We start from the raw sequence: 25470 nt of genomic DNA on the forward strand, positions 1-25470 counted from the left end.
CAGGCTGTGGTGCCAGCTTCTTCTGTGGTTTCTTTCATGTAGCAGAGACAGGTTGGGGAGGAAGGGCATGAAGAGTTAATGTCATGAGGGCTTTGCAAGTTGGTCAAGGACACATTGCTAGAAAATATCACAACAAAACTTGGGTCTGTATTTGCCTGATTCTAGTATGCAGGCTCTTTCTACCATTTCACATTGTCTTTTTGTTGGCATTTTTTGGGGGATTTTTACTAATTTGTGCAAATTACTGAATATTGCTGTCTTTAGAGGAAGCTGTTAAGATAATGCTTCATGACACAAGCGTCCTATAGTTTCTGGAGAAAATGTGTCTACTCATTCAACATCAACACCAACTGAACTTTTGATGTTTCAGAGCTTTGCTGTGGTGTTAAACTGATAATTGATTATCATCTACCTTTCTCCTGTAATTGTTTTATATTTTGACTATTAGGAATATAGCACTGAAAAAAAGATTGGCTTCACCTTGGAAAAATCTCGAAAGATGTGATGCTTCTGCATACCATTCAATGATTTAATGCATGAGTCTACTTAGATAATTCCTTATTTAGTCCAGGTAAGAAAGACTTGCTTTTTAGTTGAAATGCTTATTATAATTTTATACTGTAGCATACATATTTTAGATTCTCTAATATAACCCCAAATGAATACTTTGCTTTCTTATCATTACAACAATTTTTTGTGATGATGGTAGTAGCAGGACAATTTTGTATGTGTGTGTCTTTTATATGTAAATATCTGTGTAGTATGAATAAGAATTAGTAACTGTAGTGAAGAAATAAAAATAAAAAGTCTGTATACACAAAATGTATTATATTTAAAAATATAAGCTTTTAACAAAAATACTTTCAATGATGGTGATGAGGGAGAAAAAACAAAGGGATCAAAAGAGGAGAAAACTAGAAAAGAAAATTGTGAAAGAGAAACAAGTACGTAGAAGGGGAGAAGGAGGATAGGGAAAAGTGAAAGTATGGAGGCAGAAAACCTAAACTGGTGTTCAGTCTCATAAATCCTCACTTGCTATGGTGCATAACACACTATCACATGCATCTGGGCCCAAGTAGAAGAAATAATGGCATATATTTTAAAGAGAAATCAGTATTTGCATTTAAATCACAATAGATTTGGAGTTTAAGGCAATAATTATATAATGTCTTCTTTTTTCTTTTTTAAAAAAGATTCATGTATTTATTTGAAAGGCAGAGTTACAGAGAAGCAGAGGCAGAGAGAGAAGTCTTCCACCCACTGGTTCACTCCCCAAATGGCTGCAATGGCTGGAGCTGGGCCGACCTGAAGCCAGGAGCCAGGAGCTTCTTCCAGGTCTCCCATGCAGGGGCCATCTTCTACAGCTTTCCCAGACCATAGCAGAGAGTTGGATTGGAAGTGGAGCAGCCAGGACTTGAACTGGCATCCATATGGGATGCTGACCCTGCAGGCGGTGGCTTTACCTACGATGCCACAGTGCTGGCCCCTATAAAGTCCTCTTGATACAAAGACAATGTTACCCACTGTTTAAAAATCTTTATATTTTGAGATAATATTCTAGAAATAGGCATGGATTCTCATCCCATCCATGTCAATCATCTGGTTCCTTTTGTTACCTACATTGCTGAAATTGGAAGTAGGATTCAATATAAATCTAGGTAACAGAACAAACTCATTGGTTTATGCGGTGAACAAAGCTCAGAGGTGAAAAACCTGTACCTGTCCGTCTGTTCCAATGGAGCCTCCACAGTCGGTGAGGAGTTCTGACATGTCGTAGTAGCTGACAAACTCCCACAAACAGGCCTCCAGGTTTAGGTTTCGGTAAAAGCGCAGGGTACTGGAGCCTCGGATGGATGAGCTGTACTGGTAAGGAAATGTCTCTCCAATCACTTCTGGATTTTTGGTAGCATCCGTCAAGAAACCATGGTGGGTTTTCACTTCAGTGTAATCCAGGAGGTTGGAACACCTGTGGTTCCCAACTCTTGTGCCATCAGGGCTGAGGGTCAGCTCAAAGTTGGAGAGCTCTCTGGTAGAGATCACAGGGAGCATGCCTGTGGGCAACGGGAAGTACTGTTACCTTCTTTCAGGCAGCCAAGAGCTTTGAAGTCATTAGAATGATTTAATCTTTTGAGGAAACAGTGTTACAAAGTATCACACAGCAGTGATGATCAAAAGGGTGTTTAGGGAACCCTGGGGTTCCCCAGGATTTTTTACAAGATTCATGATATTAAAGCTATTTTCATAATGCTGTTATTTGGATTTTCCACCTGTATTCTCTTACAAGTACATAGTAGTGTTCTTCAGAGGCTACCAGATGTGACAGACTGCTGTAGGTTGATCACAGAATCAGATATGAGAATTCAGTTACCTTATTTTGAGACATTAATAATGCCTTCAAAATATAAAATGATGCCAACCTTTTTTTATTTCATAAATTATAGTTATTTTTCTTACAAACTTTTTGTATCAATATGTAATAAATTTTCATTGTTTTTAATGAATGAATAGGTAAATATTTAACAACTCCTTAGTTTTAACTTCAAATTTAGCATATATTTTTAGATATTACCCACAAACACAAAATGTCTTTGAGAGCCTCAATAATTTTTAAGGTTATGCTGAAATCAAAAATTTGAAAATTGCCCATATAGACTAAGCACTGGCAAACATGTTCTATGAAGGACTAACTAGTAACTATGCAAGGACTTGTGGACCCTGAGTTCCATGTCAAAGCTATTCAATGCTGCTACTCTAGAGAGAAAGTTTCTACTACATAAAAGAATGGATATAACCATGTGCAATAAAGCTTTATTATGGACAATGAACTTGAATTTCCTCTAAAACCCATAAAACCCATTCTTAGCTTGCAGACCACACAAGAACAGGCAGCAAATTTCCTGTGGGCCATAGTTTGCTGACTCTTTGCATAAGTAAGATAGCAAAAGACTACACCAGAGTCTTTGAACTGTCCCACCACTCCCTTGCAGATTTCCTCAGAGCAGAGCTATGGCCCTGCAAAGGACTGGTCAGCCCCTACTTTGCTCCTGGGAGAGCTGCTGTATAGAACATCACAGAGAATGTAAAGTCAAACTCTGTTGGCGGCAAAAGGGACCCCTTCTCTATTAGGAAAAAACTGTTAGAAGTCTGGTTTCTCCTCATGGGTCCTTTGTCAGCCCTTTGAGTCTTAGAGCCACACTCACACCTGGGCTTATAGAAAGGACGGTCAGATGTGGGGGCAATGCTTTGCTGTAAAGAGATGCAGAATCCAATCTAGCTTTCTCCTCTCTCAGAAACACAAGTTTGGGTTTGTTAATGAGCAGACACAGCAGGGTGTTGTTGTTCTTGGAGGAGGGTTCTACCTTGCCATTCCTAACGTTGCCTAGTTCCACTTGCTCAGATGCATAAAATATAACATTTCATGTAATAAAATTAATATTAGACATTTACTTAATGTACAGAGTGAATTGAACGGAAAATAACTTGAAAATGCCTTTTGATACATGGGAAAATGTTCATAAAGCAATGTTTCTTTACTTGTAGAAAATGAACACAAAATATGACCCCTATTAGTATCACATTTTATTATATTTTAATGTATAAGAGATATCTTTGTTATAGGATCAATGTTGAGAGACTTATAAAACCCCAGTTATGAAATAGTCAGTACATGTTGAAGTTAAACATTGATAAATCAAGTCCAAGTTCAAGTCTGAAGACATATCTGTGCTCTTTCATAGTAAGCTAGCAAAAAAAGAAAGTTTGATTCATTGTCTTTGGACATATGTTAAACTTATCTAATTTGAAAGACTATTTCAAGGGTCAGAACTTTAAAAACTGAGTAGAAAGAAAGTAGAAACAGTTGAAAGACACAGGGCTTTAATTTCTAGTTGCAAATGGAGCACTGATATAAACATGGTTATTCAGAAGATTAAGCAAAATAAACCATACCATGAGGAACCCAAACATGTCCATGGACTGGCTTACCCAAGTCACCTACCGTCTATGTGTGGCATTGTGACAGTGAGTTTGATGAGGTTTGCGAAGTCTGGATCCTCGGGGCCTGTGTAGCGCAATTTAGCTGAGAACGGCTCTGCTCCCACTACCCCTGGCACACGCGGCTGACAAAGACCTCAAGGAAAAGAATGAATATTTATGCTAAAAGAAGATAATAGAGGTCACCTCCAGAGTATTTTCAAAGCAGGTGCTATTACTTTTCCATGTACTTTAAATTATCTGTGGATTGGGGCAAAGCTAAGAGTGTGTACTACAAGGAAGCAGGGAGCACAGTGTGAAAAGTCATCCCAGCAGATGGCTCAGTGCCCCTTGATGTTTCAGAGATTGAGAAGGGAATAGTTACTACTCAATGTGATTTCATATGCACTGGCCATTCTAGTTTATGATCGTATTCACAAAATCATTTTAATTTAAACTATGAGCAGATATGGTAAAAAATGACCAAAAGTCAATATGAAAATTTAAGTATAATTTTATTACATGAATTTAATTTTTACCCTAGAATGATGTACTTGAGTAGTTTAAAAATATACATTATTTATTAGTGTGTAAAACTAAAAGTGCACTAATTTTAAAAGCAAAAACTAAATCCAACAACAAAATGTAGATAGCAGATTATTCTGTTTCTTAACAGAGAAACAGTCATGTTTCTTTTTATTTATTTCCTTCCCTCCCTCCTCCATCCCTCCTTTTCTCTCTCTTCTCTTTTTACCTTCCCTCCATCTTCCTTCCTTCCTTCCTTCCTTCCTTCCTTCCTTCCTTCCTTCCTTCCTATCATCTATCTAAAAGATATCTCTCAATAACTTCCAATAATTTTAAAATGAAACTCCTCCTCCAACATTTTCTTTAAGAGAATTTTGATATCTTAATTTTATCATCATGGAAAGGAAGAAGATGCTGGATTATGATTTTAATTATTGGGAAATATGTAATTTCTATTTGCACAAAACAGAGGAAATAGGTATTTATTAGAACAATAAAGTCAAAAGCAGGCCCCAGCACCTCAGTTGTCTGCTTTACTAATAGGAGGACTCATTTTAAGGCATTGTTTAATAGCCTAGGTTTCACCAGAAACTTAAAAATCATATATTTTAATTCTAATAAATTAGCATGTCTATTACATATGATATTCACATATGATACTGAATACACCATGGTGGTGATGAACATATGATCTTTCTTTATGTAACAAATACACTTCTGAATGTTCAATGCAAATGAATGTTTTAGAAGTAGAGTCATATAATATTATCTTTAAAAAACTAATTAAAACTTTTTCTGCAGAGTAAGAATTAGTTTACAAAGTGGATTTCTCATCTCTAGCCACATCCTATTCTCCATCCTCAGTATATCCTTGACTCCAGCCCCAAGCCTTGTAATACCAAGGTAAGACAAGTGCACATTTGTCTTTGTCCTGACTGTCCTTCCCCACCTGTCACAGACTCCTGGTCACCCAGCAGCCACTGAACTCCTCCCAGGTCATATGGATGCCCGTCCACATCTTGTCCCTGCACTCCATCTCCTGGTGCCACTTCTCCCTTTCCAGAGCTTCCCCATTTCTTCACTAGTGTGTTTTGTACGGAAGATCCCATGTTCTTCCATGCTTCTATCAGTCATTGCTCATTCTTTATTTTGCTCGACCATTGTCCAACTTCAGCGGAAGCATCTCCTCTTTTATGAGCCTTTTCTGACTCACTCAGGGTGGAACTACTCACTTCTAATTCTGCATTTCTGTGCCCTATTCATGCTAAAATGTATCTCTATCTTTAACTTCATTATGAATTCCTCAAGGTCAAGGATATGACCTTATTTTTCATATTTCCTTTTCTTATTTTTCTTTTTCTTATTTTTCCAATTTCTTTAGCATATCATAGTTGCTTAAAAATGTGGAATGAATAAATATGTTTTCCAGTGAATAATTTCATAAAAATAGATTTTCATTTTTAAATACTGACAGAATATTATGAAACACATGGGCATATGCAAGAATTAATAACCTAAAATCAGACATTTGTAATATTCCATGGGATTCCAGTGATCATTTCTGGAAAATGTCCAGGTCTTACCTTCTTCCCTGCCAATGGTTACAATAGGGCTCATCAGCTCCAGGCCTTCATTCCCGTCAGTGTTCACGGCACGAGCTGCACACTGTACTCGGGAGCCAGGCTGAAAGTATATGGAGTCTAATGTGATCATCTTTGATGATGTAAAAAAAGTGTCAAAGTCCACTTCCCTCATGGGGCTGGTGACACCATCAGGGCTAGCGGGAGCGCTAATCAGCCATCGGTACCGCGTCAAAGTGTCATTGATGTTCTCACTGGCACAAATAGAGCCTGTTTTGTCGTAGTCTGAATATTTGGGGTTGCAAGCCTATGGAAAAGAAACAACTATGTTAGGACCACAGTGTAGCACAATATGGAATTTACTCCTCTCAAGTTCTCTCTATCCTAGTGATATACGTGTGGAGATTGACAGCCCCTCCTTGCAACCCTCTCTGTGCCACAGCCCCCTCCTGCATTGCCCAACACCCCTCTGACCCTTCTACCCATACAAAATCCCTACGGGTTCCATGAATCCAGTGCTTAGAACCGGCAACAGCTGAAAACAATCAACATGGCCACCAGTTGTGTCCCTGTGATGATCTTTAGCTCTTTATAATGTCATTACAATAAAATTGCCATGGCTGGCACTCCCATTCCCATCATGCACCTGATGTGTGACACTTCTGAGATTTCCATAAAAGAGCAAACTCTACCACTTGTGAATATTCAATTCAGTCCCACCCTAGACACTATCCTCTATGCCTCCAGATTACTGAGTGTAGTTCTCTCTCAAGTGCAGCTCTCTCTCAAGTATGCTCACAGTCAAGGAGAGTGTACATCTGTTTTGCATGTAAATAACTTGACCTTTTTTTTTTAAAAAAAAAGATTTATTTTATTTATTTGAAAGACAGAGTTACAGAGAGAGGTAGAGACAGAGAGAGAGGTCTTCCATCCGCTGATTCACTCCCCAGATGGCTGCAATGGCTAAAGCTGCGCCAATCCAAAGGCAGGAGCCAGGAGCTTCTTCTGGGTTTCTCATGTGGGTGCAGGGGCCCAAGCACTGGGGCCATCTTCTACTGCTTTCCCAAGCCACAGCAGAGAGCTGGATCAGAAGAGGAGCAGCTGAGACTAGAACTGGCGCCCATATGGGATGCCAGTGCCTCAGGCCAGGGCTTTAACCCACTGCACCACAGCGCCAGTCCCAACTCTGACCTTTAATTCTGAAATTCTTTCTTGCATTGGAGACAAGAACCTGGACCCAGCCACCCCACAAAAATAGTGTTTTCACTACAGGTCTTTTTTCTCCCAATTTGTACATGCTGTTCACACAGTTTCCAAATTTCTGCTTTCATGAATGAACTCCAAGCTTGAATTCAAACAGTTTATATATTTTTACTTCTAATATGAATAAAAGTGTTAATCAGATAATTATCTCTTGGTTAATCAGATTTGCCAAATTATCCTATTCTTTCTCTTCCTTGTGTCTCTCCTTCCTCTTCCCCTTTCCTCCTCCCTTCCATATCCAGTGGGTTAATGAATGTTACTATATTACAATGTTTCCTATTTTGGTCCCTTCTCACCACCATCTGCCTGCTTAATTCCAGGCCTTTTCTCCCTAGAAACGGACACATACTGCCCTGTTATTAGCACTCCTGCCCTGTAAACACTGCAACATAAACCTTTTGATCGTGCCATATTTCTGTGCAAACTCTGCCAACCAAAAAAATGAAGAACAAACTCCTTAATATGGCACTTAAAGATTCCTGTAATCTAGCACCAAATTATTGCTACTGCTTTGTTAATCCAATAAATGTTAATTTAGTATATAGGTAGGTACTAGGGGTTATTATGATTAAAAACAAGTAAATAATAGATTTTCTCAAAAGAAGCTTAAAATTTGGAGTCAAGAGAAGGAGAGCTAGCAAAGTAGGATAATGGGCTGTTTCTTCCGCTATTCCTTTAGCTGTTGCAATTACTTCCTTCTGTAACTATCTTCCCTTATCTGACTCTTTTTATTAAAGATTTATCTACTTTATTATTTGAAAGGAAGAACTATAGAGAGGCAGAGACGAGAGAGAGAGAGAGAGGAGAGAGAGAAAGAGGAGAGAGAGAGAGAGAGAGATCTTCCATCTGTTGATTCATTCCCCAAATGCCGCAGCAGTTGGAGCAGGGCCTATTCGAAGCCAGGATCCAGGAGATTCTTTTGGGTCTCCCATGTGGGTGCAGCAGCCCAAGCACTTGGGCCATCTTCCACTGCTTTCCCAGGCCATAGCAGAGTTCTGGGCATTGACAAAACTCATCAAATGAAGACCATAGATTTTCCAGGCATCATGAGTGTGATCCTACACAATGGAAGCAGTAAAAGTCTATTCTTTCACTAATTATTGCTTATCATCTTTCCTTTCCAGATGACCAAAGCCATTGTGTATATAGAAGAAATGAACAGCATGGCTGGTGAGAAATGAACAGATGGTGGTGAGAAGGGACCAAAATAGGAAACATTGTAATATAGTAACATTCATTAACCCACTGGATCGGAAGTGGAACATCCAGGACTTGAACCGGTGCCCATATGGGATCCTGGCACTGCAGGCAACGGCTTTAGGCACTATGACGCCACAACAGCCACCCCTCCCTTGTCTGATTCTTAAACTATTCAAACCCACAAGTCTTCCCACACACATTGAGCAGCAGCTCTGGCTTCCAATTTTTATCATTTGTATAATGACCACATCGTGCCCTATTCCACAGTTACTGATTCCTGTATATTTTCCTCTTCCTGAATTTTAAATTCCTGTGTGCAGAAGTCCTATCTTGTTTATTTTAATCACTGACAGTCTCTGAGATAACACACTACATAACATCAATTAATCATTGTTAGATAGGATAAAGAGAAACTGGGAGTTTATTTAATTAATGTTGTATCTTCCTTTTCAAAGCACAAATCTTAAACCTTTCAGTATTTTCCACACTTTGTGATAAGAACAGTACCATGTTGATTAAGGTTTATAATTATTTAAAATAGTTATCTCACAATTTTCTTCAGCTTTGGTAATTTGCTACTCACTGTGATGCAGATGACAGGATAGCCAGACACAGGACCAGTTCCTTCCTTAGCTCTGGAAGTGTCATCATACATCAGCAAGGACATAACTTGGGGGACTGAGGGAAAAGTGACATCTGCCATGCTGTTCATTTCTTCTATATACACAATGGCTTTGGTCATCTGGGAAGGAAAGATGATTAGCAATAATTAGTGAAAGAATAGACTTTTACTGCTTCCATTGTGTAGGATCACACTCATGATGCCTGGAAAATCTATGGTCTTCATTTGATGAGTTTTGTCAATGCCCAGAACCCAACAGAGTGACTGGTCCTATGTGGTTTGTTGCTTGTGACCCTGGTCCCTTGTTGATATGGCCCCGGGAGAGAAGACATAGCCTAATCCATAGGTTGGCTAGTGGCCCACAAGGTATTTGAGCTCTAATGTTATTTTCCAATTGTGACAGTCATTGCTAAATCTGTCTTGCAATTGTGACGTGGAAATCTTATGAAAAAGTTAGTGAGTTGGAATTGGGAGGAAGCTGAAAGACACATTGAGACAAGTAAGAACATAGAGGTCATGGGATGGTGTGGGCCACGATAAAATGCATGCTAGAGATGAAACTCTAAAAAACAGAGGGTAGAAGGCACCAGTTAAAGCATGGGTAAGAGGGGGCAGTATAGCTCCAGACAGAAGAGGAATCTGTGAACGTCTGCTGCTGAGTAGGCAGCTGGAATACCTGCTGTCAATTATCCCTAGTTTCTGAATAATCTTCCAGTACTTGACTATGTATTACTGCTTCCAACTTATATTAACATGTACATATATGCCTTGACTTAAAATGGAGTTATATTATGATAAACACTATAAATTGAAAATACCATACGTTAAAAATGCATTAAATAAACCTAACTTATAGAACATCACAGCTTGGCAGCACAACGCAATGTGGTGTTGGTTGTGTCCTCTCGTGACCATGGTGGTGGCTGGGAGCTGAAGCAAGTGCTTCTTCTCAGAATGAAGAGAGAGGCTCAGATCTTGTAACACTCACCTGGGAATGGTCCAAATTCAAAATTTGAGGTGTGCTTTCTACTGAATAACTATTGTTTTTGCACCACATAAAGTTGGAATATCATTAAGTAGAACCATAGTAAGTCAGGGATCACTGCATGTTTTAAAAGAAGTTTTTTTCCTGGAAGTGATTGAAGTGAATCTCTGTTCCTTTCACCCAGAAGAGTTTCATATAGTACTCCATAAAAATCAAAATAGATTCATCTTTATGTGATCAACATAAAAATAGATTTGATAAAGATTCTGCTCATATTTCTTAAATTATAAAATTGACCCGGAAAACACCATCAAATAGAAACACTATCAAGTGATAAAGATTATAAAACAATAAAAAGACTTAAGGAAAAGATTTCCCTAATTTTATCTCATAATGATGAAACAAATAAAAACAATATGGTAAAATTTTGCAGAGTTATTATAGAAATTGATCTGTTCCTAAAATGATATGCATTAGAGTTTAATAAATTATCTTCAGTGTGAAGGTCAAAATTCTATGGATATTCTGTTTATCTTGAGGATTTATTATATAATATTAATAAATAAACAAACAGAAAACATGTTTCAGGACTGCTATATTTCGGTCATAAAGACTTAAGACTTTGGGGCGGCGCCGCGGCTCACTAGGCTAATCCTCCACCTTGCGGCGCCGGCACACCGGGTTCTAGTCCCGGTCGGGGCGCCAGAATCTGTCCCGGTTGCCCCTCTTCCAGGCCAGCTCTCTGCTATGGCCAGGGAGTGCAGTGGAGGATGGCCCAAGTGCTTGGGCCCTGCACCCCATGGGAGACCAGGATAGCCGTGGTGGCCATTGGAGGGTGAACCAATGGCACAGGAAGACCTTTCTCTCTGTCTCTCTCTCTCTCACTGTCCACTCTGCCTGTCAAAAACTAAAAAAAAAAAAAAAAAGACAAGACTTTGGACATCAAATTCTGATAAAGCTAGGAGGAACACGTGGGTCTTTAAAATATTTATTTGTTTATTTATTTGGAAGCTAGAGTGACATAGAAAAAGGGAGAGACAGAGAATAGAGAGAGATTTTATTCACTGGTTCATTCCCCAAATGCCTGCAACAGCCAGAGTTGGGCCAGGCTGATGCATAGAGCCTGTAACTTCATCCAGGTCTTCCACATTTGCGGCAGGACTTAAGCCATCATCTGCTATTAATATGGAATGTGGGAGCCCCAAACAGTGTCTTAACCTACTGTGCTACAATGCCTGCCCCTATGTGGGCATTTTGAAGGTTAGCAAACTGTTTTGTAGGTTAAAATGTGTAAGGATACATACAAAATTTGGTGAAAAATGTAACTAAAGGATGTATTTATTTAGGTGAAAATTACTTGGAATGTGGTTTTATGAGAGGTCCTCAAAAATATTCACAGAAAATGTGTATTATGAAAAACTATGCATGGATCTCAAAACATTTTTATAACAAAATGAAATTAATTTTATTTCCATTTTTCCACTGATGTTTTAAGTACTGTCATATGTTGTAATGAGGTACAGTGCTGAATTAATTGTCTCATTTTTGTGCTTTCTTTGGGGAATCCAATCCTTATTGACTGACATGGGGTAATGTGGGACTGGGGGACTCCAAGCCTTGAGTTTCTTACATGTCATTTTTCAAAAAAGTGATAGGAGTTTCTTGATTTTACTATAAATAGAACAAAATATATTTGGGCAATGAAGAGAGATCATGTACATTCCTTTCATGTACATAAGTCTTACACAAAACCTAATTGCTTTTTTTCATGTGATAGGATTTCTACATGCATTTTCTATGATACAGCATGCATCATGAATTTATATACACGCTGTACCACTTACCTGTGTCTCTGCTATCATATTTTCATCAGGCTTCAGATGGACAGTGAAGGCCTCTCTCATCTCCCTTACTCCATCGAAGATAACTTCAATTTCAACAATGTGTTGGGTTTCTCCTTCCTTGAACTCAATTTCTACAAAAGCAACATCACAGAATTAAATCTGTTGCATGTGAATGTGAGTAGCATTTGTCAAGCTTTTGGGAGTGTTGCCTACGATGAGAAACACATTTCATATTTGTGTGTGTGTATGTGTGTGTACATTTTTGTGTGTACAAATCAAAGTGGCTCAAGAGTTTAACAAATATAACTTATTCTTAATATATATTTGGAAGCTAATATTTTCTATTAAATTCTATCTTATTCAAAAACATTCTAATCAAAAGTAGCTATTTATGATTTGTTAGTCACAATTTGAAAATACGTTGAGTTGTGGAACTGTCAAAATTCTAAAACTGAGAATCAGTTTAAACTCTCCTGTCATTCCCCAGAATTTCTAACCAATAAGACCTGCCAATTGAATGGGGTCACAGTTGTAATTGAGTGTGAATGGTATTTACATTATGTGTATATATAGAAAACCTGGATATAAAATTATTGGTTTTCAGGTGAAATTAATAATTTGGAATTTTAGTTCCCAAAGACTTCTTTTTTAAAAGCTTTTATTTAATGAATGCATTTTTCATAGGTACAACTTTAGGAATATAGTGGTTCTTTTCCCATACCCACTACCCCACCCTGACTCCTGTCCCATCTCTTACTCTTTCTCCCATCCCCTTCTTCATTATGGTTCATTTTTACTTTGATTTTATATACGGAGGACCAACTCTATGTTAAGTATAGATTTCAACAGTTTGCATACACACACACACACATACAACATATAGAGTACAGGTTGAGAACAAGTTTTGCAGATTTTAATTCTCATAGTACAACTCATTAAGGATGGAGGTTCTACATGGGGAGTAAGTGCACAGTGACTTCTGTTGTTCCTTTACCAATGAACAATTACTTATGACATCAGTGATCACCCGAGGCTCTTGCCATGGGCTGCCAAGGCTGTGGAAGCCTTTTGTGACCACAGACTCCATCAGTATTTGGACACAGCCATAAGCAAAGTGGAAGTTCTCTCCTCCCTTCAGAGAAAAGTACATCCTTCCTAAAGACTTCTTTTTGTTGTTGTTCTTGGAAATAGAATTATTTAGATAAATGTTAATTAGTTTTCCCCTCACTTCTCAGTTAAAAAATTGCTTCATTGTGGTGAAAATTAAATCCAGTTATCAAAATATTTTTCTTCAATATCACCCCCAAATTACCAAAATGTTCAAAATTATTGGATTTTATTAAACTCATGATTAAGCATGAGTTAGTTGTACTGCTAAGCTTGGACAAACTATTTTGGTGGTTTTACTATAGTTTCTAGAAACAAGTTCAGAAGAGAAAAAAAAAGTATAAAGCATAATCATTTCAATTAGAGGAGATGGCAGATGTTACTTTCTGTTATAATTGCAGATCAGTCATTATAATTCTAAATTATAAATCCTGGAGTTTGGTAGAATAAAATGCACCTTCAAGTGTGTCTATTTTTCTACTTCAATGCTTTTATTATAGATTACAAAGAGGGCTTTTTTTTTCTTTAAAATGGCGTTAGTAAACCACACTTTATAATTAGTTTTGTTTCTAGATATAACAGTCATTCTAGACTTGGCATATGTTTTGAGTTCACGAGATATTTTTCATACTCAAAAAGAACTTACAGTTCTTATTCCAGAGGATGAAAATAGCTGATCATTTCTGGCCTACTAATTTCTAAACTTTAATTAAAAATAAATCTGTGTTGGCTTAATTTATAAATATAATTTCATCACTTTTTGTGTGCTATGGTCATGCATAACATTCTAGCTTTAATTTTAGATTGTTAGTTTTATATTATCTCAACTAAAATTGATAATCACTCTGGCAATTATGTAAATTTTCAATGTAAAAGAAAATTACATGAAATTATCATCTAATATCTGATTACCAAAGGTAAAATCAGTAGAAACTAAAGTAGACTCAAAAATAAAAGGTCCCTAACTCCTGACACATGTACTCTAGAAGTCAAAAAAGAAAATGCCAGAAATAAATTCTACTGTATTTGTGTTGCTGAAGGTGATGGATGTGAAAGAGTGGTTTGTTTTTGTTTCAGTTGGATATTTCTCTTCTCATTCTCAAGGGCACAGGTACTAATATTCATTGATGGCACAATCCTCTTGGAGGTGGGCTCTGGGAAACTGTACCTTCCGATACGGGGTGATAATCTTCTCCTGACGTGGCTGAGCCATCCTTGGTATGGACTCTCACAATGGAAACTTTGGAGGTGTCTCCTTGGCGAATCACTGGAATTTTTATAATCACTGACTCTCCTTGTTCCTTGGGTTCAGTGATGATAAATTTGGTCTCTCCAAATTTAATAATAGTCTCTAAAATTGCAGTAAACACAGGCAAATTAAATAGCTAGTAATAGGAATGCATTTTCCCCATTTCTAATGTTTCTTTCCATATGGAAAGAGCTTAATGACTATTACACTTTGTCCTGTCACTCCATGTAAGTGGTGAGTGTCGAAGGAAAAGTTTAAATGTGTGGCCCAGTTTCTCCTGGGAATTAATCTGACTCCAAAGAGCATGTGCACCAGGATGATCCTAGGTACACTAAATTATTCAGGAGAAGGATCCTTATAGGGAGAGGGAAAAGAGGAAAACATATCCTAGGACAGCCAATACCTAAGGGTGTTATGAGGCAATGGGTTAGGAGGTGGGGGGCAGGGAGCAGGTCCGGTGTGGATGTTTGGGGTTCAGTATTTAGATGTAAGCCATATTCCCCAACATCAATTTGATTGATTTTAAGGGTTTGTTTTGTTCCCCACTTGTCCTAGTGTTTTTCTCAGTTGCTTTAAAATCTCAGTCAGATAGAGGAATTACTTAACCTCCTAAAACTGCAACAAGGCTGGATTTGAGTTCCAAATTTACAGCAGAGCATAAAAAATGACTTCTTACTATCAGCATCATCTAGGATCCTTATCAGGGTTTCATTTTGTTCGCCAACTGCAGCCCCAAAGGGAGAGCTGCTTTGTGGAGTGCCCAGAACTAAGCGGAGCTCCTCAACCTCCTCATAGAGTGTGTCATCCATCAGCTCCAGAATGCAAGGTTTTTCAGTCTCGCCTGAAACAATAATGACCATGGTGAGTCAACCACATCCCACAGGCCAAGAAGGATACACTGGCAACTAGAATGCAAACACCACGAGGACCAGGATGCTGTTTTTCTCTCTGTTGTTGTCTTGTGAAAAATAGTGTTTGGCATGGAAAAAGCCTCAACAGATATCTGCAAAGCAAATGAATAAATGTCTGAACACTAATAATGGCAGGCCCCGATTAGTACAGAGAACTTATTTAATATCTCTAAGTTTTGTCATTCACATTGGAAAAGAAGGAAAATACAACAAATGTCAATTTTGTTGATAAAATTTATAACCTTAAAATTAGGAAGCCAACTTAGTGGTCTTAGGCTTTTTGTTCACTGTGGACTTAACAATAGTAGTTTCTAGGGTTACAGACTTTTGATGTATTGAGCCAAGAACATTCAGGTCCTAATCTCCAAAGAATGAGACCAATATCATATTCTCAACTTTTTTGTCTAATGAATACTCTTTAAAACATTTTAATGGCAAAAAACACACTATCAATTGGATGCTCAAATGAATAATTCTCAAATTACTGATTACTCAAGTTATTTTCAATCTTCTATATAAGAAAAACTTTCTGTACATTTATGACTTTTTTTTATTGGAATATATACCTCTAAGTACAATTACTGGTTAAAACTGATTAAATATTTTAAGGCACTGTATACATATTAAAAATCTGAGATCTGTTTCCTTCCCTTTCCCTTCTGTTCACTTAAACATTATGTTTAATTCCAGGCATTGTGAAATCTGTTCGATATGCTTCTGTCCAGTGAAACATTCTGAATAAATAATATAGCACAAAATTAAAAAGTTAATATAGAAACCAAGAAGACATAACCTGTTACAGTTTACCTCAGCTTATCGTCATTTACATAAAACTATGTAATTAGCTCGATAAAATCAAGCTATCCATTTTTCTGATACATATTTCTCAGCAGACACTGAGGTCTCATAAGCTCATATGATGATCTCAAGCTCAGACTTACCAGGGAGAAATGTGATGACAGAGATGTCAGTGTTCGGCCGTTCTTCAAAGTCCATCATCACCTGTGCAGACCCCTGCCGCGTGTAGCATCTCACTGAGGACTGGTACTGGATATCTCCACTCCTGTGGATCACTGCAACTATTTGCCCATCATTTTCACTGCCAGTGTACATTCGCTCTTTGAATTGCATCTTAGGCACTGAGAATCCAAATACACACACAGATCAGAGCAAACAGAAATTTCTTTAAGGAAAACAGCATTTCAAAAGATGTAGTTTAGTAGAAAGAATTACAGAAAAGAAGTGAGGAACAATTGAATTCCAGTTTTCTCTATGTCACTTGCCAATATTTTGACCTTGAGAAAATCAAGTTTTGATTTCTTTACCTTTGAAATATTGTGGAATAAAGATATGCTAAAAAGTTGATAAAATTAGAGAATTTAAGGTATTTGTATCCATATACATTGTCTAATCATGAGCTTTTGGAGAACACTGCATGCTATGTATTAATTATAAAAAGTTGATCCAGGCATGCTGGAAAAGTTGACAACGTGTGTGTGTGTGTGTTTAATTTTTTTAAAATTAATTTATGGGGTCGGTGCTGTGGCACAGTCGGTTAAGGCTCCAGCCTGTAGCTCCAGCATCCCACATGGGTGCCAATTTAAGTTCCAGCAGCTCCACTCCAATCCAGCTCCCTGTTAATGTGCCTGAGAAAGCAGTGGAACATGGCCCAAGCCCTTGGGCTCCTGCACCCACGTGGGGGACCTGGAAGAAGCTCCTGGCTCCTGGCTTCGTATTGGCTCAGTTCTGGCCATTGTGGCCATTTGGGGTCTGGATCCCAGTAGATGGAAGATCTCTCTCTCTCTCTCTCTCTCTCTGTCTCTACCTCTCTCTGTAACTCTTTCATTCAAATGAATAAAATAAATCTTAAACAAATTAATTTATGTATTTTATTTATTTGAGAGGCAGAGCAACAGAGGCACAAAGCATTCATGCTCTGGTTCACTCCCCTAATGCCTATAAAGTTCTGAGTTATACCACACTGAAGTCAGGAGGCTGGATCTCAGTCTAAGCCTCCCATGTAAGCGGCAGGGGTGCAACTACATGAGCCATCACCTGCTGCCTCCCGGGGTGCACATTAAGGGGAAGATGGAATCAGGAGCAGAGCTTGGACTCAAACCCAGGCACTCTGAATATGAGTATCCCAAGTAGTGGCTTAATTAGGAAGCCAAATGCCTATCCCTTTCTGTGTGTGGAGATTTTCAGGTGACTCTTGAGCTGGGTCAATTAACTACACATCTCATTGATAACAGTTTAGACTGCACCATCAGAATCCTCATGGTTGAAGAGTGTTCTGAATACACTTGTGATGGGTATCAGAAAGTCCTGTCCAGCAGAGAGCTGACTCAGAACACTTCTGGCACCTTGTTAGGGAAAGTTTGAGGAATATCTGGGTGAATGAATTGACAGAAAGTGTCTTGTGCTGAGAAATGAAAAAGAAGTTTTGATACTCAAGGTCTGCATAACTCTATGGGGTCCTAACCATATATATCTTTTTAAAATTTGTTTTGTTTACTTGAAAAGCGGAGTTAGAGAGATAGAGAGAAAGATATTTTCAATCTGCTGGTTCACTCCCCAAATGGCTGTAATAGCTGGGGCTGGGCCAATCTGAAGTCAGGAGCCAGAAGTTTTTTCTAGGTCTTTCGTTTTATCTGGCCTTCTTCTGTTGCTTTCCCATACACATTTTCAGGGAGCTAGATTGGGAGTGTAGCAGTGGGGACTTAAACTGGTGCCCACATGGGATTCCGGCATTGCACACAGCTTAACCTGTTAAGCCACAATGTTGGCCCCTGAGAACTCAACCATCTTTGGAGAGGGAATCCTTGCGGCACACTCAAGACAGTAATGACAGTAACAGTTTTCCTTTAATATTTATAAAGAAGTTTAAAAATTTTCTTCCGAAACTATCAAAATGATCAGGATGAAAAAGCAAAATTTAGTCAGTTAAGGTACTGTTATGGTTCAAACTGTGACCACCTGCTCAACCAAATCTTGAATTCCTAACCCTGAGTTCTTGAGAATGTGAGGTAAGGTCTATACAACTCAAATGAGGTCATTAGGATGGTCCCTAATCCAACATGACTGATGTCCTCATAAAAAAGGGGGGAGTTGGACAAAGAGACTCAAATAGAGGTCAGATGATGTGAAGAGACCTGGGGACAAGATGACCATCAACAGAGCAAGGAGAGAGGCCTGGAGTATCCTTCCTTTCCCACTCCCAGGAGGAACCAACTCTGCCAACACCTCGAGTTTGGACTTTTAGCAATAACTATGAGACAGCAAAGTTCTGTTGTTTAAGCCACCCTCCCCCCAAGTCTTTAGTACTTTATGATGGCAGCCCTAAGAAATGAATAGAGTTTTCAATAGTCATATTATCATTTCACATACCATTTATATAAACTATAGCTTATATTGGAAAATTAATAAACACTCACGATCAGAGACAGAGTCATTTATGGACACAGTGGCTTTGCTGGGCTCGCCAAGGGCTGCATTCATGGGCATACGAAGCACCAGTTCAAATTTCTCAATTCCCTCCAGCACTGGTTGTCCCAGGTCATCCAGAATGATAACACGAACAGTCTGCATGTTGGCTCCAGGGGCAAAATCTAAGTGACGACTGATTCCCACATAGTCTGTTCCAGCTGTATTAGTGACAAAAGGAATAGTCAGTTGGGGACCAACTAAATTAAATATAATATGAGAAATAAATGATATGGGTACATTTATAATTATCTTTCAAAAACAGAAACCAGCCTAACAATTCAGGAAAGTAAATTAATGAAACACATAAGATTAGTATCTATCAGGATTTTTTTAAAGATTTATTTATTTATTTGAAAGTCAGAGTTACACAGAAAGACAAGGATAGGCAGAGAGAGAGAGAGAGAGAGAGAGAGAGGTCTTCCATCCACTGGTTCACTCCCCAGTTGGCCATAATGGCTGTAGTTGCGCCGATCTGAAGCCAGGAGTCAACAGCTTCTCCTGGGTCTCCCATGCAGGTTCAGGGGCCCAAGGATTCGGCCATCCTCCACTGCTTTCCCAGACCACAGCAGAGAGCTGGACCAGAAATGGAGCAGCCAGGACGTGAACCGGTGCCCTCATGATATGCCAGCACTGCAGGTGGCAGCTTCACATGCTACACCACAGCACAGGCCCCATATCTCCCAGGATTTTGAGGTGGTAGATCAAAGACTGGGATCTGAACTTTATCCATATTACTGGTTGGACTTTGGGTTAGCTGCTTAACTTTCTGTGTTAAGCTCCCTCTGTTTTTATTTCAGAATCTTCTAATAAAAATCAAATCTGAAGAAATCAGCTCAATAGTCACATAAATGATTATCGAAGATTAAATGAGAATATCTCCAAAAAACTCTTAAAATATATGTTATAAAAAATTACGCATGATTTGTAAAAAAATTTGTAAAAATTAAACTTGCCTTTCAATTCCATTCTCTGCAACCTTTTTAAAGTACCTTGTTCATGAAATATTTACATTTAAAATTTTATTCACATTATTTAAACATCTATATTTTTGAAGCTACCATAGTACATCCTATTTAGGTGTCTTGATTAATGCAATACATTTCTTTTTTTTAAGATTTATTTTATTTATTTGAAAGATAGAGTAACAGAAAGAGGTAGAGACAGAGAGGTTTTCAATCTGCTGGTTCACTTCCCAGATGGCTGCAATGGCCGGAGCTGTGCCAATCTGAAGCCAGGAGCCAGGAGCTTCTTCCTGGTCTCCCACGTGGGTGCCGGGCCCTAAGGACTTGGGCCATCTTCTACTGTTATCCCAGGCCATAGCAGAGAGCTGGATTGGAAGAAGAGCAGCTGGGACTAGAAGGGGCGCCCATATGGAATGCTGGCGCTTCAGGCCAGGGCTTTAACCTGCTGCGCCACAGTGCTGGCCCCTGCGATACATTTTAATAAAGAGCTTTTGTCCCACCTACTCCACCCATAGATACCTAGGCAATGCAATCAAGTTTCTGTTCTCAGATGTGCTTGATTTTTGATTTAATATTTTTCAATCCAAAGGACATATAGCTAGTGTTGACACCTCCATTTACAATAGTCCTCCTTTATCCAGGAATATGTTCTGAGACAGATAGTGGATGGATGCTTGAGACTGTGAATCATGGCAAACTCTATATAATATTTTTTCCATACATACATACCTATTATAAAGTTTATTTTTTTTTAAATTTAGTTGAAAGGCATAGTCACAGAGAGTGAGAGGGAGAGATAGTTCTTTCATCCACTGGTTCACTCCCAAAATGGCCACAATGGCTGGGGCTGGGCCAGCCTGAAGCCAGGAGCTAGGAGTTTCTAGGTTTCCCTAGAAGGGACTCAAGCACTTGGGCCACCTTCCATTGCTTTCCCAGGCATATTAGCAGGGAGCTGGATCAGGAGTGGAGCATCCAGGAGTTGAACCGGCACCTGTATGTGATGCTGGTATCTCAGGTAGCAACTTAACCCGTTACACCAAAGCCCTGGCTCCTAAAGTTTAATCTAAAATTAGGGACATTAAGAGATTACAATAATAATGACGGCCTGTGCCGCGGCTCACTTGGCTAATCCTCCGTCTGCGGTGCCAGCACACCGGGTTCTAGTCCAGTTGGGGCACTGGGTACTAGTCCTGGTGGCTCCTCTTCCAGTCCAGCTCTCTGCTGTGGCCCAGGAGGGCAGTGGAGGATGGCCCAAGTGCTTGGGTCCTTGCACTCGCATGGGAGACCAGGAGGAAGCACCCGGCTCCTGGCTTTGGATCAGCGCAGTGCCGGCTATAGTGGCCATTTGGGGAGTGAACCAACGGAAGGAAGACCTTTCTCTCTCTCCCTTTCACTGTCTGTAACTCTAACTCTCAAATAAATTAAATAAAATCTTAAAAAAGGACAATTATATTATAATAAAATCTATGTAAGTATAGCCTCCTCCCCCTCAAAAATATTTTATTGTGCTGTGCTAACTCTTGTGGTGATATGAGATGATACATTGCCTATGTGATGAGATGAAGAGAAAATATGACCTAGGCATTTTGATGTAGTGTTCGGTTACTGAGTAAGAGTTACTTGAACACTGCACTGCAGTGTCATGACAGGCGATCTGATAACTGGGAGAGCTGCTCAGTAATTAATGGGCAGGCAGTGTATATAGTGCAGACACTCTGGACAAAGTGATAATTCATGTTCTAAGCAGGAGAGAGCGGGATGGCAGAGGATTTCATCACGTTACCTAGAATGCCATGCAATTTAAAGCTCATGACTTGTTTAGTTCTTATTTAAAACTTTTAGATTGTGGTTAACTGAAAGTAACTGAGACTATGAAAAGAGAAATTTCATATGAGGGTGCTACTGTATATCTCTAAGTAGTTAAAATGAAAACTGTCTTGGTCTTTAGTCATTACAATCATGAAGACTGAAAGTGGGGTGATGAAATTTCACTATTATTGCTTCTTTCCTTGTTTTCATAACTTTTGCTCTTCTGACTCTAAATTTTGAGTAAGTTTTTCTCCTTAATATGCAACTATGTTTGGGTGTCTCTTTTTTTAAGATTTATTTATTTACTTGAAAGTCAGAGTTATACAGAGAGAGAAGGAGAGGTAGAGGAGAGAGAGAGAGAGAGAGAGAGAAAGAGAGAGAGAGAGAGAGGTGTTTTATCTGCTGATTCACTCCCCAGATGACCTCAATGGTGGGAGCTGCGCTGATCTGAAGCCAGGAGCCAGGAGCTTCTTCTGGTCTCCCACGTGGGTGCAGGGGCCTAAGGACTTGGGTCATCTTCTACTGCTTTCTCAGGCCATAGCAGAGAGCTGGATAGGAAGTGGAACAGCCAGGTCTCAAACTGGCACCCATATGGGATGCCAGCACTTCAGGCCAGGGCATTTACCCACTGCGCCACAGTGCTGGCCCTATCTTCTTTATTCATTTTTTAAAAAAGATTCTTGTATCTCCTTGTGTTTCTTTTTCTAATTTTCCCTCCAATATTTTCCTTTTATTCTCTTTTCCTTCTCAAAATCTCTGATTTGAATTGTTCTGTTAGAAACAACTAATCTGGCTACATAAATGATTACTGGGCATCTGCTGCATGCAAAGCTCTGTGTTCATTCTACTGCATAATAAAAGTTAAGACCCAGGGGCCAGTGCTGTGGTGTAGTAGGCTAAGCTTCCGCTGTGGTGCCAGTATCCCATATGGGTTCTGGTTTGTGTCCTGGCTGCTCCTCTTCTGATCCAGCTCTCTGTTTATAGCTGGGAAAGCAGTGGAAGATGGTCCAAGTGCTTGGGCCCCTACACCCATGAGGGAGACCTGGAAGTAGCTCCTGGCTCCTGGCTTTGGATTGGCCCAGCTCTAGTTATTGTGGCCATCTGGGGAGTGAACCAGCGGGTGGAAGATCTTTCTCTCTGTCTCTCCCCCCACCCCCGTAACTGTCTTTCAAATAAATAAATAACAATCTGCTTTTTTAAAAAAGTTAACATCTAAGAATCAGTTTTTTTATAAAGATTTCTATTTATTTATTTGACAGGTAGAGTTACAGACAGTGAGAGAGAGAGAGACAGAGAGAAAGGTTTTCCTTCCGTTGGTTCACTCCCCAAATGGCCACCACGGCTGGAACTACGCCGATCCGAAGCCAGGAGCCAGGAGCTTCTTTCTTGGTCTCCCATGAGGGAGCAGGTGCCCAAGCACTTGGGGCATCCTCCACTGCCTTCCTGGGCCACAGCAGAGAGCTGGACTGGAAGAGGAGCTACCAGGACTAGAATCCAATGCCCATACGGGATGCCGGTGCCACAGGCGGAGGATTAACCTAGTGCGTCACTGCGCCGGTCCCTAAGAATCAGTTTTAAAATGGTATTACTTCTGTTTGCTTTGTGTGATGTATGTATAATATGCATGTGTGTATTTATGAAAAATATTGCTGGTAACTTAGGAAAAACAAGGAAAATTCGAATCCTTTGCTTTCCTTCAATTTTATGATCAACTTGTTGGAGATGTAGCGCCTGAAATAAAAGGCAGGGTTGGGCTGGCTAGGAAAGTTTGTATATCTAATTGAAGCATTTATGAGGATGCTAGGTTAAGATGAAGAGGGAGCCAATCAAAGGTGCTTTTTTGCATGACAGTTAACGGTCATTAGATTTCTGTGAGGGCAGTCACCATGATCATTTTCACACACATGGTACAACATTCCCCAATTTTAGATTTGGCAGGAATTGAGAACAAATTCATGTGAACATAGGTGTAAGAATTCAGTCTTCATGTCTTACATTTGCAACGCTAGTCTGTGTTTCATGGCCCTTTAAATGTACTTTCCCAGAGTAGTAAATAAAGCCCAGGTTCTTCGCCATATAGAAATAATTGCAGGAAAAAAATTTCATTCAGCCATAATGCTTTAATAGGAGTGAAGTACTTTAGCTTTAAATTATTTTGTGTCTTGGTAGTTGAACACTGTAGAGAATCAAAAGGGCTGATGCAGGAAACTGCTTACCCTCTGCAGAGGGAGGATCTGTTTTCCGAGATCTCACTGTGACACTTGAAGACCTAGACAGGTCGGTGCCTGTCCTCCACACTTGCACTTCCACGTAGCCAGCACTCTCATCCACAGAGTACTTGACATCACCAAAGTAGAAGACAGGTTCTGTTAGGAATAGGAACACAACAGAAATTATTTTTGTTCATTTTTTCCCTTGAAACCCCACTGCTGTGATTCTAGAGAAGAGATAGCTACATCTTATGGATTTACTTATTTCTTCATAATTTTGGGTATGATAACACCTTTTTTAAAAATATTTATTTATTTATTTGAAAGGCAGATTCACAGAGAGGCAGAGACAGACACTCCCCAGATGGCCGCAACGGCCTGAGCTGCACTGATGTGAAGCCAGGAGTCAGGAGCTTCCTCCGGGTCTTCCAAGTGGACTCAGGGGCCCATAGACTTGGGCCATCTTCTACTGCTCTCCCAGGCCACAGCAGAGAGCAGCTGGGACTCGAACTGGCGCCAACCTGGAATGCTTGCACTGCAGGTGGTGGCTTCACCTGCTACACCACAGCACAGGCCCCAGATAACACCTTTTTAATGTACTTATTTACAAATTTTCAGGTCAGAAGTGCTATTGTTTAAAAACAAAAATGCATAGAGTAGACTGCTTCATGGATCCTTCTCATCCTGAGGCATGAGACAGTTTGTCCCTCAAATGTGGGATCATAAATGGTCTTTAAATGTATCTCCTTGAAGCTGGGCTGTAAAAATGGAACCGAATGAAAAAAAAAACAAATGAGACCAAATATTTTTAGGTTTGGTTCTGCTATTCATTATATCATCTCCTGGCATGGTGGAACAGAGAACAGCTATAAGATACTTTAAAAAATTGAAAAAATGGAAAGGAGTTAATTTTGGTGCATGAAATTTTTAAAATCCATGCATAATTTTTTCATAATGCACATTTTCATGTTTTATGAAAAAAAATTTGCACCAAAATTTTGTGCTAAGACCAACTCATACTTTTATATTTTATATTTTTAAATGTTAATTAATTACTTTACTTATTTGGTAGGGAGAGATAGATAGAGATCACAATTGCCTGTTCAAAACCACCAGGCTGGGCTGGTGTCAAAATTAGGAGCCAGGCACTCAACCGAGGTTTCTCATATGGGAGTCAGGAGCACAATTACCTGATCCACAACTGCTTCCTCCCAATGTGCACACTATCAGGAAGCTGAAGTTGGGAGGGGAACAGGATTCGAACCTAAACACTCTGATATAGGATGTATCCCTAGAGGCGTCTTAACTGCTGGGTTAAATGCCCACCCAAACTCATACTTCCAATTTCATCTTTCCATAAACTTGTTGAAATATCTCATACTTGCGCTATGCCATCTTCTAGGACACATTAGATTTAGGTTGAAGCCAGTGTATTTGGGTTGGATCTAACCAAAGGGTTAGAACATCGTGGTATAACTAGATTGAATCTGTACAATTACCAGTCCTGAAGACTTTAGGGAAACAGGGCCTCATTTCAGGGTATGTGCAGAGATTGGGGGATGCTCTACACCAGCTGGGGTTTCACTAAAGTGACTTCAGTCACTATTCTAGGGCAAATGCTCTGGGACTTTGTATTTTGCTCATATTGGTGATTAATTTGAAACAATCTAGCCATTGTTTCCTGTGTGGTTCTACCTTGAGTGTCAGTTTGCTTTGTGCTACAACTGCCGAAGTCTGAGGTGTCT

The 25470-nt window shown here is 39.4% G+C and overlaps 1 protein-coding gene across 1 annotated transcript in view; it reads right to left on the reverse strand.

Moving 5' to 3' along the window:
• FREM2 (FRAS1 related extracellular matrix 2) overlaps positions 1-25470 on the reverse strand; it is a 219466-nt gene that overhangs the window by 24352 nt on the left and 169644 nt on the right. The window contains exons 7-16 of the mRNA XM_017350619.3: positions 23732-23881; positions 18693-18902; positions 16200-16397; positions 15024-15188; positions 14267-14449; positions 11992-12122; positions 9124-9282; positions 6081-6384; positions 3998-4129; positions 1720-2051 (exon numbers count right to left, since the gene is read on the reverse strand). Coding sequence (XP_017206108.3) covers positions 1720-2051; positions 3998-4129; positions 6081-6384; positions 9124-9282; positions 11992-12122; positions 14267-14449; positions 15024-15188; positions 16200-16397; positions 18693-18902; positions 23732-23881 — 1964 coding nt within the window. The remainder of the gene's footprint in view (positions 1-1719; positions 2052-3997; positions 4130-6080; positions 6385-9123; positions 9283-11991; positions 12123-14266; positions 14450-15023; positions 15189-16199; positions 16398-18692; positions 18903-23731; positions 23882-25470) is intronic.

The sequence above is a fragment of the Oryctolagus cuniculus genome, chromosome 9 (genome assembly GCF_964237555.1).
Source record: "Oryctolagus cuniculus chromosome 9, mOryCun1.1, whole genome shotgun sequence".
In the NCBI taxonomy this organism is placed as follows: Eukaryota; Metazoa; Chordata; class Mammalia; order Lagomorpha; family Leporidae; genus Oryctolagus; species Oryctolagus cuniculus.